This window comes from Python bivittatus, unplaced genomic scaffold (genome assembly GCF_059951505.1).
Source record: "Python bivittatus isolate LINGU-HERP-01145 unplaced genomic scaffold, Pbiv_v1 ctg000480_np1212, whole genome shotgun sequence".
NCBI lineage: Eukaryota > Metazoa > Chordata > Lepidosauria > Squamata > Pythonidae > Python > Python bivittatus.
Genome location: NW_028277075.1, coordinates 99,781,242 through 99,794,892, shown reverse-complemented (window position 1 = coordinate 99,794,892; position 13,651 = coordinate 99,781,242). Strand labels below are relative to the sequence as shown.

The 13,651-nt window shown below is 37.4% G+C and overlaps 1 protein-coding gene across 4 annotated transcripts in view; it reads right to left on the bottom strand.

The window, feature by feature from the left end:
• The window catches only part of GPD2 (glycerol-3-phosphate dehydrogenase 2), a 95,991-nt gene that overhangs the window by 38,806 nt on the left and 43,534 nt on the right, over positions 1 to 13,651 (bottom strand). For all 4 annotated transcript variants that reach the window (XR_015797242.1, XM_025163984.2, XM_007424033.4 and 1 more), the window contains exons 5-6: positions 12,457 to 12,554; positions 9,750 to 9,913 (exon numbers count right to left, since the gene is read on the bottom strand). Coding sequence is in view for 3 of the 4 variants with exons in the window: in XM_025163984.2 (XP_025019752.2) it covers positions 9,750 to 9,913; positions 12,457 to 12,554 (262 nt within the window). In the remaining variant the exon portion in view is untranslated. The remainder of the gene's footprint in view (positions 1 to 9,749; positions 9,914 to 12,456; positions 12,555 to 13,651) is intronic.

Here is a 13,651-nt window from a genome sequence, read left to right as displayed (position 1 = left end):
TAGTGTACCTCTTCTCTGAGAGTTTGTAGCTAGAGATTTTGTTAAGCTTGTGTTGCTAATAAGTCTTGGATGCTACATTACATGGGAAGATGTGTTTTTTTTAATATTTTGTATGATATTTGCATTTTATGGAATTTTGCATTTTTATCAATAAACACCAGTTAGTATATATTTTCTGACTGGATTTCTTTTGGAAACAAGAAATGGACATTGCATTGTGTTTGCTTTCATGGCTAATATTTTCCTGGAGTTTTTGCTGCGCTCTGCACAAACAGGAGTGTTTATGATTATCACTCTGCCCAACAAAGTGCACCAAAGGCAATCATCTGGGACAAAGATTCAACTGGCACCCAATGTTTTATAGGTTGGTGATTCTTTATACACTCTTTGGCCAAGATTCTGAACAATGAACAAGCTCCTTTCTGCCCAGCTCCTAATTGGATTTCTAAAGATTAAATCTTTCCTAGAAAAAGTGTGGAATAAAATTATGAACAGGTTCTGAACAGAACATTTACACTGTCTTGTGGAACCCCAAATGCATATTAAAACAACTTCACTTGATTTTATATTAGCTGGAATAGCCTTTGAAATATGACTGAAATGACGATGCAAAAAGAAAGGTCCTGATTTAAGCCAACAAAACAACTTGTCTTTATCTTTCTTCACTCTAAAACTACAGAAATATCTGGAAAATGCACTGAGAAGTGGTCCCTTTGAGTCAACAGATGTTACTAAGGCAGCTTTTACAACACATGGAACTCCAGTTACTTTAATTCCCTACAACTGGACTTCAATCAAAACACTTGCACAGCAACGGAGTGGGACCCACTGAAGAGAAAGAGGCGTGGGGCCCTTATAAAATGCAATTCTGTAATGATGTTTTCAAAATCCAATATAATCCATTCTTTCATTTAGGAAGGAATTAACACCATAAAACTGTCTTTAGATTTTTGGGGGGAGGGGGGAGAAGAAATGTTAAGCTACTGTCCTAGCATCATAGAAGAAGTGGAAGCTTCTCCCTTCTTAAAGCAGCATCCATGGCACCATCATCACTACTTCATGGAACAAGATCCATATTAACTAATGAACTACCATTAAGTTCACATAAACCTCACACATATAAATTACATGCTTCAATGCAATCTTTTCTCTGGAAACCCCATGGCACACTAGGGAATACCAAAGGGTTCGCAGGATAATGCTCAAATAATGTCACTCCACTGGAGAATAATCCAGTATCTTTAAGGACAGCCTATGGACCTGAAACACACCTTCACTTTATGTTTTCCTCTGTAAGAATCACCACTGGTTCCCAAGCCAAAATGCATAAACATAATAAAGCAGAGTCTGGAAATTTCATCCAGATCCTCATAAATCTGCTGCCTTAAACTCGGAACACACAAATAGATGAATCTAGCCAGTCAGCGAGCAAAGCCAATTTAATCTGTGGCTCCCCTGAGGTAAATGTAGATCACAGTCCTGCCCCCACCTCAAATTCAGCCATAATCCCTAGTTCCTGGAGGTTAAAAAAAGCACTGAAGTGAGGAAAATTCTGCAGTAGGATATAATGATCCAAAATGACAGGGACAATAATGACAATGAATTTCATGTCTCCCAGTCATGTGCTGGGAATGCTCGACTGGGTTGACTTATACAATTAAATTGTTACAGGTACAGCAGGAGATGCAGCTATCATCCGCAAGTGTTTGGGAACGGTGCCTCCAGCAACCAAAGTGCTATCGAGCGCACAGCCAGCCTTTTGTTACAAGCAAACTAGGCATCTACTGGCACGTTTGTGTGTGGAGCAGTGCCCTGCAACGGGGAGAAGGAGGGAGAGTAAGTAGCCAGCAAACACACATCGCATTTTTAAGGGGCATCATTACAGCCTCAGAAATGTGATAACTTTAAGAAGAAAGAGGAAGTTGCAGATGAGCAATGTTGAAAACAGCCTGGATCAACAACATCAATGTTGAAAACAACCTGGATCAACAGAAACCTTACCGCATCCCTTATTACACAGCCCATATACAGTGTCCAGTCCCTTTTTTACAACATTGCCAAAATTTACCAGCAATGCACTGAATGGCTGAGTGAAATTTTTCAAGATTTTTAAACAAAAGAGCAATTAAAAACAGCATTCTGGTTGAAAAATAACTTCAAACCCACCCACCCTCCAAAAAGAGACTAAAACCTCTGCCCCTAACCACCCCAATGAAATCACAGCCATGCGCACTGTGGTTTTCAGGAGCCACAAAACAGAAGAAAAAAAAAGTCTTTGAAGTGCAGCTCCTGAACACCCATTTTATTGCCCTGTGTGTGCTGCATAAATAAAATCACTTGCAATTCATCAGAATATTTCCTTCTATTCACATGAGATCACAGTAATAAAGACTCCTTTAATTAAAAATAAAAATCTCATCATCCTACAGTAAAGATTCCACTGCTATGTAGTCCAGCACCAAATCAGCTTTCTATAACCATTTTTACTGCAAGTAAGTGCCAGTTTTGCCTAAAGATTTTTCAGTTTACTGTATAGAAATGATTCAGAAATAATTTTGAGTCTCAGGACTGCCTTTAACGACCCTTAATAGTTTCCTCACTTTGCTCCTTGCCCCCCGTGGATTTCTACTGATATAAGAGGTTGTCATAATTCTATTGTGATGTACATGCTGGGCTTCACCTGTGAGAAACCTTTACAATAGCAGCTTGTGACATTGTTTTTATTTCAAAATGAGAAAAACATTTTAAATAAGTATATGAAATTTTACAACTGCCTATATTTAAAACTGGGCTGGACCTCAATCATATATCTCAATTGTCTCAAAATTATAAATTAGTCAAAAATGAATTATAAACCTGTAATTTCTCATAATTCAGCACACACTGAAAAGGCAGCCATAGGAGGCTAAGAGAAAGTGGGTTCCTATCCAGCTGCTGACAGCTTAATGAATGTTCTACATTTTTCTCATTGATTTTTTTTATGCTTTGCCCTTCCCCTACATACATTAAAATAAAATCTCATAAAGTTTACAATAGGAAAACTCTTTTTGAAACAAAGTCACTTCTTTTTCCACATTCCTTAATCAGCTTTCTCTAATTCTAAATACTGTCAACACGAAGTACACAAAGGTATCCCTAAACCTGTGTTCTATCAGATGTTTTCTATTATTATTTAATTAACAAATGTAAGGGACAGGACATATTCAACATAACTTCTCTGCAATGCAATTTATGCATGCCTGCTTGACAGAACCTATACTAAGAAATTTCAAATCAGATAATTCCACTGTTTACATAGTAGGATCTCATCAAACAGATTGCTAAGAATTACAAAGTTGGCAAGAAAATCCTTTGGTATAAATTTCAAAAACAAATAAATAACTGTGTGCACCTAACCAATCTTGGCTGATCATAAAAAGGTCATCAGGGTTAATAACTGGACAGAAAACAACCAGAAATTCTAGGGCTACAGGCTAAAGTGGAAGGTAGAAAGAAACACCCCAGAAAAAGGCAAGCCCAAACCACCTCAATAATCTTGCCCCCGCCCCCCCTCAAAGCTCCAGGAAGTTACCAAAATTCAGTCTTGACTTGAAGGAGATTTTATATAAGACATAATGGAAAAAAGATCTATCAATCTTTAGAACATACCTACACTTCAAGGAAAACCTTTAAAAGTTTACTACATTTACAACTTTACTACATTTAACTGTAAGGAAAATGAGCCTGAATTTAAGACAGCATCCAACTTCCCCTTGCCTTCCCCCCCCCCACTTCAAAAGATCAGACAAGGAAAAAAGTCTTCTGCCTTAATTTAAATCACCAAATGCTCTTTGCTAATGTTTAATTTAAAAAAAAAAAGAATCATTAAGAAAAAGCTGTACATTTTTCCAAATGTCCATATATTTTTAAAAATGGCTTCCACCTTTTTAATACAAAAGGGAGATTTGGTTACAAGAAACCTTAGTCTGGCTTTTCCATTGTGCCCCTTTTCTAATTTTTCCTGAGATGCATAAGGGAAAATGACAGATCGCTGCTCAGATAGCAGCCATATTTCTCCCCCAAAATGTTGCCTTTTTGCTATTCAGGAGTATCCAAATACTAACAAAGGCTAAATGAAGCTGACATGTACCCTTAAGAAACAAGCTTGTAAGTTGTAGCTTCAAAGGAAACCTTGAATAAATAGGACACATTGTGTACAGCCAGGCTAACATCCAACATATGCTTTGTTTTCCCGATGCTGTGACAGAGCAAGAATAGCCCCTGGTAAAGTTTCTGATTTGCAATGACTGGTATAGCCAACATTTATAATGTCCCCCTTTTTGTCTGTATAAACTTAAAATGGAATTAAGAAAGCTAGAGCAACAATATGTGGTAGAAAATGAAAGCTCTAGCATATCACTGCTTGCATAAATTATTATGAAATTAGAGGAAATGAAGGAATGAAGATCTTAGCCTAATTTTATAAGAACTTTTTGCCCTTTGTTTAAAGGGGAGGAGAGAAATATAACACATTTATGAACTTGGCTGGACCAGTGCAAAGGCAAAGATGTGGTGAACGCAGCTGCACTTCAACACTACTGTTTGCAACCAGCTGGGTGCTACCAAGGCAGCACTGACTCTAGTTTCTTCAAAGAGATCAGAGAAGTACACAGGAGGAAAAAGGTACCTCATCATCACATAATAATTGAAAGCATCACCCTCATACTCAGAAGAAATTATATGGCGCTGGGCCAAAACCAACTTCTGTGGGTAAGATTTATATTATGTGAAAGCTTGCATCAAAAATGGTGGTCTTGTCAACCCACAAGATTTTACTTATGTGCCCTCAACCACAGCTTCTGCATAGCTTCCCTGCGGAAGAAAAGAAAGTAAGAACTATATATCATCCATTTACTGATGACCTTTTAGCCAAAATCACTGGATGATTTTTCTCAGTGGTTTCCACAAACATTAAAAAGTACTTGGAAAAGTTACCTTGTACTGTAGTCTAATGGCCCTGAGAATATCACACCTTTCCGTCCAAAAAGGAATGGAGCTGTTATGAACATCATAATTCCCAGTTCTAGTCTAAAGAGGTATTTCATTACAGATAGTACTGAATTCCACTTAAAGGTCCAGAAAAACAATGGCTTTCTTGCCATCTCTTCCAATCTCCAACTGGAATCATCTCCCAAAGTGAACAAGGCTGTTTCCCTTCCACCAGCACTCCAAAAGTCAGGTTAGAATGAATATAAATCTAATTGAAGAACAAGATTTCCTAGGATCCAACCAACTGGCAACTTAGGCTCTGGGATGAAGTTAACCAGTCCAATAGACTAATCTAATAGAGTAGAGATGGAAGGTTATTTAAAGATGAATTTATTGAAATGTGAAGTTCTGTTCAGTCTTTGGCATTCTGGGGAAGATTTTATGTTACATACCCAAAAGAGATTTGGGCAAACTTTTGTTAATGGTATCTTCAAAGCAAGTGGTCCTATATTTTAGGCTTCAGAATCTTCAGTTTGTCAGAATTGATAGAAAGCTTGCACTGGATGTGTCTTATGCGATGAATGGTATGTGCCATTAAGCAGAAATTAAGAATATGGCATCAAAGAGAATATCCTACAAGAATCATACTAATAGTTGGCCTCCAGGAGTGACTAGGAAAAGAAGTGAAATGGGGCAGGAAACATTTTTGCTATAATAAACTGCCTGCCTGATTCGGCTTTGTTCAATTGCCTGCCATATTCAGCTCTGCTAGACTAATATATATTTTCTACTTCATGAATCCAGGATCGCTTCTATTTACCCTGTTACTGGACGTAGCACAGAGCTCTTTGAAAACTGGAATGATAATTAAAAAAAAAAAAACTGGACTACTAGCTAAGATTCTTTCTGCTGGAAATGCCAAAGACTGAACTTGGGACCTTTGGAGTGCAGAACTATATTTAACCAGTTACGTTTCCTTCCCCAATATTGGTGGCTATATTACTTTACCAAGAAAGTATGTCTTGACAATTCCTCTGTCTTTAAGAAGGTTCAGAAAACTTTTCTGAAGCTCTGAAGTTTAAGAACTAGAATACTAAATCTTTAATTTTTTGCTCTTTTCTATCCCTCTCTACTTGCGAATCAGTTGAATTTAGCAGTACTGAGCCTTCAGCTATTTGATTAAAAATAATCTCAAAAATAGACTTTTATTTGCTCATTATGGTAAACCTAGCAGATTCTTAGGAAAAGCCTGGAAAGAATAATACCAGAGTTTTTCTGGTGTCAGATTTCAGATTTCATACATTTCCTTAAGAAATGAGATATAAGGCAGAGCACAAAGTAAAAAACACATTAGTGGCACCTTTTCACCACTGAGTTAAAATTCTATATATTAATCCTTGAGCCAGCAGAAAGAACAGTGGCTCAAAATTTGATGGCTCCACCAGCAGTCCTTATTCCACCAAAGGCACATTGCCAGGTACCCAGAACACATTAGATAAGGTTTCATAAATCCCCTCCCAAACAAATTCATCAGCTGTCAGGAGATCATCCATTAGTCTTTCTCCTTGAGTTGGGAGAGGGCTGGAGAAGGGGGCATGATTGGCTTGGTGGCTAGTCCTGTCAGCTGAAAGTTAGATTCCCTTTGGACACAGGTTTAGCTCTACTGCAGAAAAGTGTAGGGCTCATCCCACCCCCTAAGGATCATCTGACTCCATCACTAATAGAATGTACCGTATTTTTCCGACAATAAGACGCCCCCATGTACAAGACGACCCCCACTTTTCCAACCCAAAATTAAGAAATCAATATTTTAAAGATAGTGCAGAACACATTTTTATTTAGTAATTAGTTAACATTTACCTGATACACTCAGTGGGAGGAGGTCCAAACCGTCTCTCTGCAGCTCTAACTGCCAATAGCTTGTCTCTGCAAACAGCCTTCCTCTAATTGGTTTGTTCAGCATCAGCTGACGTCAGTTACATCAGGCTCGTGATTGGAGGAAGTCTGTTTGGGAGACACGTTATTTCACTCGTGATTGGAGGCTAGCAGTAGGAGGAAGCCTCTCTGCAGAAACAAAGTATGGGCAGTTTTGCAACCGCGCGATTCTCGGCTGACTTCCTTGAATAAGATGCCCTTCAATTTTTAGGGTAAGGATTTTAGAAAAAAGTATCGTCTTATAGTCGGAAAAATACGGTATATGAAGCACAACAGACTATGTGAAAAGACCACTGACAGTAGCTTTAGATATGGGCTAGGGATTGGATGATGGCAATGCTGCTACGGATTATTCGTGCTGTAGCACGTTCTACTGCTCACTGACTATCACTGCACTCTACTAGAAGACCACTTCACAGCTTAGGACTTATATTCAGGATCACTCAATTCAATAAGTTTAGCATGTAGAAGAACAGACTATAGTAGCATACTCATTAGTAAACCAGTAACTATTGATAAGTATAAACATAGGGTAGATTTTTTTTCTTTATTAATTTTTCTTTATTTTATTTTATTAATCAAATTTATACACTGCCCATCTCACTGTATAAGTGACTCTAGGCAGCTTACAAGTAAAAAATTATTTTTAGTTTGCTTGGAGTTGTCCCTTTTCTAATTTTTTAAAAAGTTTTAAGTTTAAAGACTGTTTCGTTAATTGTGTATGTATAAAATTTTAAGAAAAATAAAGAAATAAAAAAGGACAAATTTAATTTCCAATTTCTTTGGTCCACAATGAAATGCTTGTATGGCTTTTTCACTGCAAAACCAATTCACGCTTGTCCCATAATTAACATGCACCATTCTAAAGCTTCTTCAAAACTATTGGCAGAGAAGCACTAGAATGTAGCAAAAGGAATCTGGATGGATACTGAACCTCGGCTTCCTACTTGAACGTCTGGGTGTCAATTCTTTCATGAAAGACATTCTGAAAGTGCAAATCTAGTTTACTGGCTATGGCTGGAGGTTAGACAGAAAAACATTTTTAAAAATCTGCAAGTTAATACACTCTCATCCCGGCAGAAAAAAAAAGACCTATAAATCATCTTATAAAAAAGAAAAGAAAACCATCTAACATAAGGACAAAAAAAAAAAAATCAGTTAAGGCTGGCCTTTAGGCAGGGAGCTATAAAAATGTAGCTAAATGGGTACCCTGCTGTGTAACTAGTTGCATTCCAGTATCTCAGAAGTGATTTTCTTGGCTTCCAGTATTTCCAGATACAGTTTGGTAGGCTGATTTCTCTGTTGCTTTATTAAAATGTATGCAGACTCACCTCCAATTCTTTGTGCACATAACATTTTATTTTGTGCCCAAAAATGTAGATGGGATGTCTTGGAAGTTTAGAACAAAAGCTATTGTCTTCATTTCAGAAACTCTCTGAAGGCCAGCCACTCTTTCTCAAGACTTATTGGACAAAGAAATAAACTTACAATCACTTACAAAACTGCAGTCATAGAAAACTACAACACATAGCAAGCACATGTTCAATACAACATTCAGATCCCATCAGTATTATTCTCTTATGGTTACAAAGAACTTTTGAGCTATCTCTTTAACTTTTTCTGATCTATACTAATATTCATAATGCTATAATCATATGTCTGCTGGTTCACTAAAATGATCAATTTTGCAGAGAACATTGAGCATTCAGTTATTGTCCTTACTACTTCCAAGTGGTTAACGGTTGAATGTCCTTTCGGCCTGACTATAGGTTCTTCCCACCATCCCCAACCTTAAGTTGCCCAGGCTATAAATTTAATGTTCTTCTTTGCCCCTTCACAAAAATAAATGAAGCAACCTGCTAGTATTTTCCATTCCTACCTCATGTATTTATTCATATGTATTTATGTTTGTCTGACAGTTCACTCCAAAAAAGTTTCTCACAGGTAGAATTGGGAAAAGCTCTGTTGTAAAAAATGTAAAAGATGATTCTGGATGCAGCAACACCTTGACATTGTGATGAAACACCAACATGCCCATAGAAGCAAATGAAAAATCAACTTTCATTTGGGAAAATCTGAGGGAGGAATGAAATGGCTTTTGAGTCATAAAAACTACCAGTAGGTGGAGCATTCTGCTGGCAGACTAAAAGAGACATCTGGGAAACCTCAGAGAATAATGGAACTAAACAGAGATTTTACAAAGTAAATTATTTGGCACGTTCTCATGTATGATAATGCATCATCTATCCACCAACCACAGGGAAGTCAATTTGGAAGACAATATTCATCAAAAAGGAGCAGATCTGCCTGACTTCAAGACTTGAACCTCTTTACTACTTACTTACTAGTTCTGGCAAGTTCTCAGGAATTTTCACATGAATAGGAGCAGAACCACTGAAAGCAAAAGGGGACAGGACTAATCTAGTACTTCTATCCTGTTTTCAGCATGAAGGAAGGGACTCAAGATGGCTCTGCTGCATGCTTGCTGTGGCACAAGTAACAGAAGTAGGAACAACAATGAATCTTCTCTCACCCTGTTCTGCTGGCTGGAGAAAAACAGCTAGGTAGAGGAAAGGAAAGGACTGGAGCTAAAATGTAACTTAACTGCAGCTAAGACATCTTTTTCTACCTGGTCACCTAAACAGTGCAGCAAGTGAGAGAAGCAGTTAGTACTTAAAGATTCTTGGAGGATGGTGCAAAGGCATACAAAGGGAGAAGGGAGACATGCATGAGCCCAAGGGCCATGTCTCTGCAATATACAGTAGCTACAGTAATATAATAGACTCAATTCACAAATGTGATCTAAGTTTCTGCTTTTAACATTGGCAAGAAAGGAGAGGACATACCATCATAGTAGACTATGGCACCCACGAGTTTGTCCTTCTGCAACATAGGAAAGAGCTCCAAGGCTCTTGATTTGCTAAGCACATAGCTGCTTTTCAGACAGTGGCTTCCTGCTACAAGGTCATACAGTTTAATTCCCACCCAGTAATAGGGCAGTTGCCACCACCTAAAAAAGAAGGTAACAAATAAATACACAAACATGCAAACAAATTCCCCTTTTTTTTGTCATGGAAGTTCTCTTAAAACAAACCTACAAATTCAAACAGAATTTTAAAAAATCAGAATAAATTTGGATATGTGTGGAAAAGCTGTTCCAGTGATCATAGATTATTTCAGCAAGCCAGTGTTTCAACCAAAAGATGCCACTTAAGATGCAGGGAGATGCAATTATTACAACTGGTATTTTATTCAATTTTACAGATTTTTAAAAATTCATTTTGTTATTCTTACTGAAGTCATCCTGAGCTTCTGGGAAGAAAAGCAGGGTATATACACACACATAATTATATACAGGTAGTCCTTGACTTATGACCATTCATTCAGTGACTGTTCAAAGTTACAGCGGCACTGAACAAAGGGTCTTATGACCTGTGCCAAAAGTTATGGCTGTTGCAGCACTCCTGTGGTCATATGCTCAAAATTTGGGTGCTCGGCAGCCTGCCCACACTTATGACCACAGGGGCACTTCAACTCCCCCCTACCTGCCTATCTCACCCCCATCCCTGCCCTTTTGGCTGCCTTGTACCCTGTCTTGTGGAGTGGCAAGCAGCCCCAGAACCACACTTGCCACCCCACAAGGCAGGGTGCAAGGCAGCCAAAAATGTGCTCTTTGGAGAGCAGCTCTGTCTTTCCAGACGCTCTCCAAAGACAGAGCAGCCTTCTCAGGGAGCCACATGCAGGAAAGGTTTGCCAGAGAAGCTGGGTCTAAAAAGGAGGTGCTTCTGCTTCAGCCACGGCAGCTGGGTGCAAAAGGCAAAAGGTCAGTATGGGGAACCGGGAAAGAAGGCAGCTGGGTCAACGAATGCCTGCTGGTGCTTCCCAGGCACTGAACCTCTACCTTCCAAATTGAACCTGGCCTTGCTCACTTTTGGAATAAAATGTTTGATGTATAATATAAAGCCAGCCACAGCTCTTAAGGCAATAGAAATTGTGCACGCCTGAGCAAAAGAGAACTATGACTGATAATTTGCATACTTATGTCTAATGTTTAGTTAACAGGTTTATTACAACAGTATATAAATGAGCAGCCTACAGGCATTTGCAGTTTCTTAGATAACAAGAAATGTTACTTAAATGACTCTGATTAGTGCTTCAAAATTCCATTTCTTGTAAGGTATTTGTAGGAGGACCAAAGCAAGCTCCAATACTTTTACACTACTGAGATAATGGAAAGCACAATGTACCACAACTATACTTGTACAGACATGTTCTGGAAGTACTGTAGCATCAACACATTGTTCTTGGATACTGCAACACCACCTCATCTGAAGGCAATATGTTTATTCAGGTTTCATTACTTCTCTCTCCAATCCTTGATGTTTCCACTGCTTAGTATATTATTTGTGAGTCACTGTGGTGGGATGTGTGAAACTAAGTCTCAGAACATCACTTGGTTTAGGAATCCACTTAAAGACTTTGGATAAGTCATTTTCTCAGGGTAATGTCCCTCCCTCAGTACCACTCTAAAGAACAAAATTCAAATAGATAAGCTACAAAATACTTAAATACTCTCTTCCTGCAACATCTCCTCAAATACACCCTTCTCTACATACTAAAGAGTATATATTTGCATAATTATCTTTATTTTTTATTTTTTATTGATTTTATTGTAATTTCTTTGTTGTGAGCTGCTCAGAGTTGTTGAGAGTCAGGCAGTGTACAAGTTTAATAAATAATAATAATAATAACAATAATAATAATAATAATAATTATTATTATTATTATTATTATACACAACAGCAAGAAATCACAGCTGCCAGTTCTTTAGCTGGTATTGGCCTTCATTTGCATCAAGTTCTTCCCAAGAACCTAGGATTACGTTTATTACTATTATTGTTATTTTAATTATTACTATTATTATTTAGGAACATTAATTGGACATCCTCTTTTCACATCTCATTGACTAACTTAAGGCAAAGTACTGGTCTGACTAAATACAGTAAAAAAGCTACTGGTGTATTTACTTTCTCAAGGCATTTGAGAAGTCAGGAAAATTAACAGCATGCATACATTTGCATGTCATTTTCCCTCTTTTATACACCACAGAGATGCAGAAGTGGCTTCAACATCTAGAAAGTAGATGTCATTATAAATAAATAAATGCACATAAGCACATTAAGGTTCAGTTCTGAGATGGCTAATCAAGATTTAAATCAAGCACAGTTATGGTATAGCAACATCATTGTTTTCTGCCACTGTAATCAATCTGTCAGTAGAATGCCAATAGGATTCTTTTTGTATTTGCCATACCAAATTAAAACAAATGGTTCAAAATATTTCGTATTACACTTCTGCAAAATAATGGCAATATTTTGTTCTTGCAAAGTAAAAAATTAGGCTTGGCACTAGCAAAAATGAAACAAAACAAAACAAAACAAAACAAACAATAACCCAGAGCAAAAGCACTTTAATTCATATACAGTGACACAGGTTACAATGTAAGAATAACCTGCCAAGCAGATAAAACAGAATAAATGTTGAAGAACTTACTTGTATACTGGAAGCATTATAGGTAGAGGAGCAGATAAATGAGGTGCAATTTCAAGCAAGTTGGCACGTTCATTGAGGGCTTCTTTCACCATTCTATACTAAAAAAAGTAAAAGTAAAAAAAATTTTTTTTACGAAACTGACTCTCAGTGGTATTGCCAAAGAATCATCTGCTGTTATTTTGTGGATTCCCTCACAAGCAGCTTACTGATGGCTACAAATGTAAGTCTTAAATTCAAGTCTTAAATTTAATACCTAAAAATATTAAAAAATCGTTAGAAGTTTTGTCCATTCTAGAAAGTAGAAATGTTGCTGAAATGGAGATTCTTAAACCACTCAATGAAACATCAGAAAGAACATTGGCTAATAAAGTTCCAACCCACTATATTCTAAAGCTCAGAGCATGAAAATAAGTAAGATGAAAAGAAAAATATGATTTAATTGGTATAACAGAGATCTGGTGAAATGACTCCTATAACTGGATATAGCAAGTGAAGAATATCATGTATTCCAAAGGAACAAAAATAACAGAAGGGGAGGAGGAATTGTACTTAGATTCAAAATATCCATTCCTGTGCCAAATGAACTCCAAATGAAGGAATTTGGTAATGCTCTAAAGAGCACTGCATTAAAATAAGTGGAAGAAGAAATAAAAACATGAAAACAATACCACTGTTGATGTCTGCTATCACCAGCCCAATCAAGGAGAAGATGTTGACAATGTCTTCCAAAGCAAACTGGAATCTTTCAAATGGCATGAAATTGCAGTGATGGGAAGCTTCAATTACCCCAGCATCAACTGGGAGACAAATTCTTGCAAGAATGATCTTTCCTGGAAATTCCTGACTTGTCTTGCTAACAACTTTCTCCTTCAGAGGGTAGAAAAAGTACAAAAGGATCAATGATCCTTGACTTAATAGTAGTCAATTGAGAAACTGAGGCAATAGTAGTAGTAGTAGTAGTAGTAGTAGTAGTATAGGAACATTGGTGAAAAGTGACCATATAATGCTGGAGTTCTTGTTTCAAGAAAGTGGATCTTGATAAATTCAGAGCAATCATCAGTAGGATTCCACAGAAAAGAAAGTAATGGAAAAAGAGCTCAAGATGTACAGGAGTTCCTATAGGAGACACTAAAAGCATATTTCCAAAAAATCCAGTGAGGTGGAAAAATGGAGGACAGCAGAAAAAGTTTGCTGA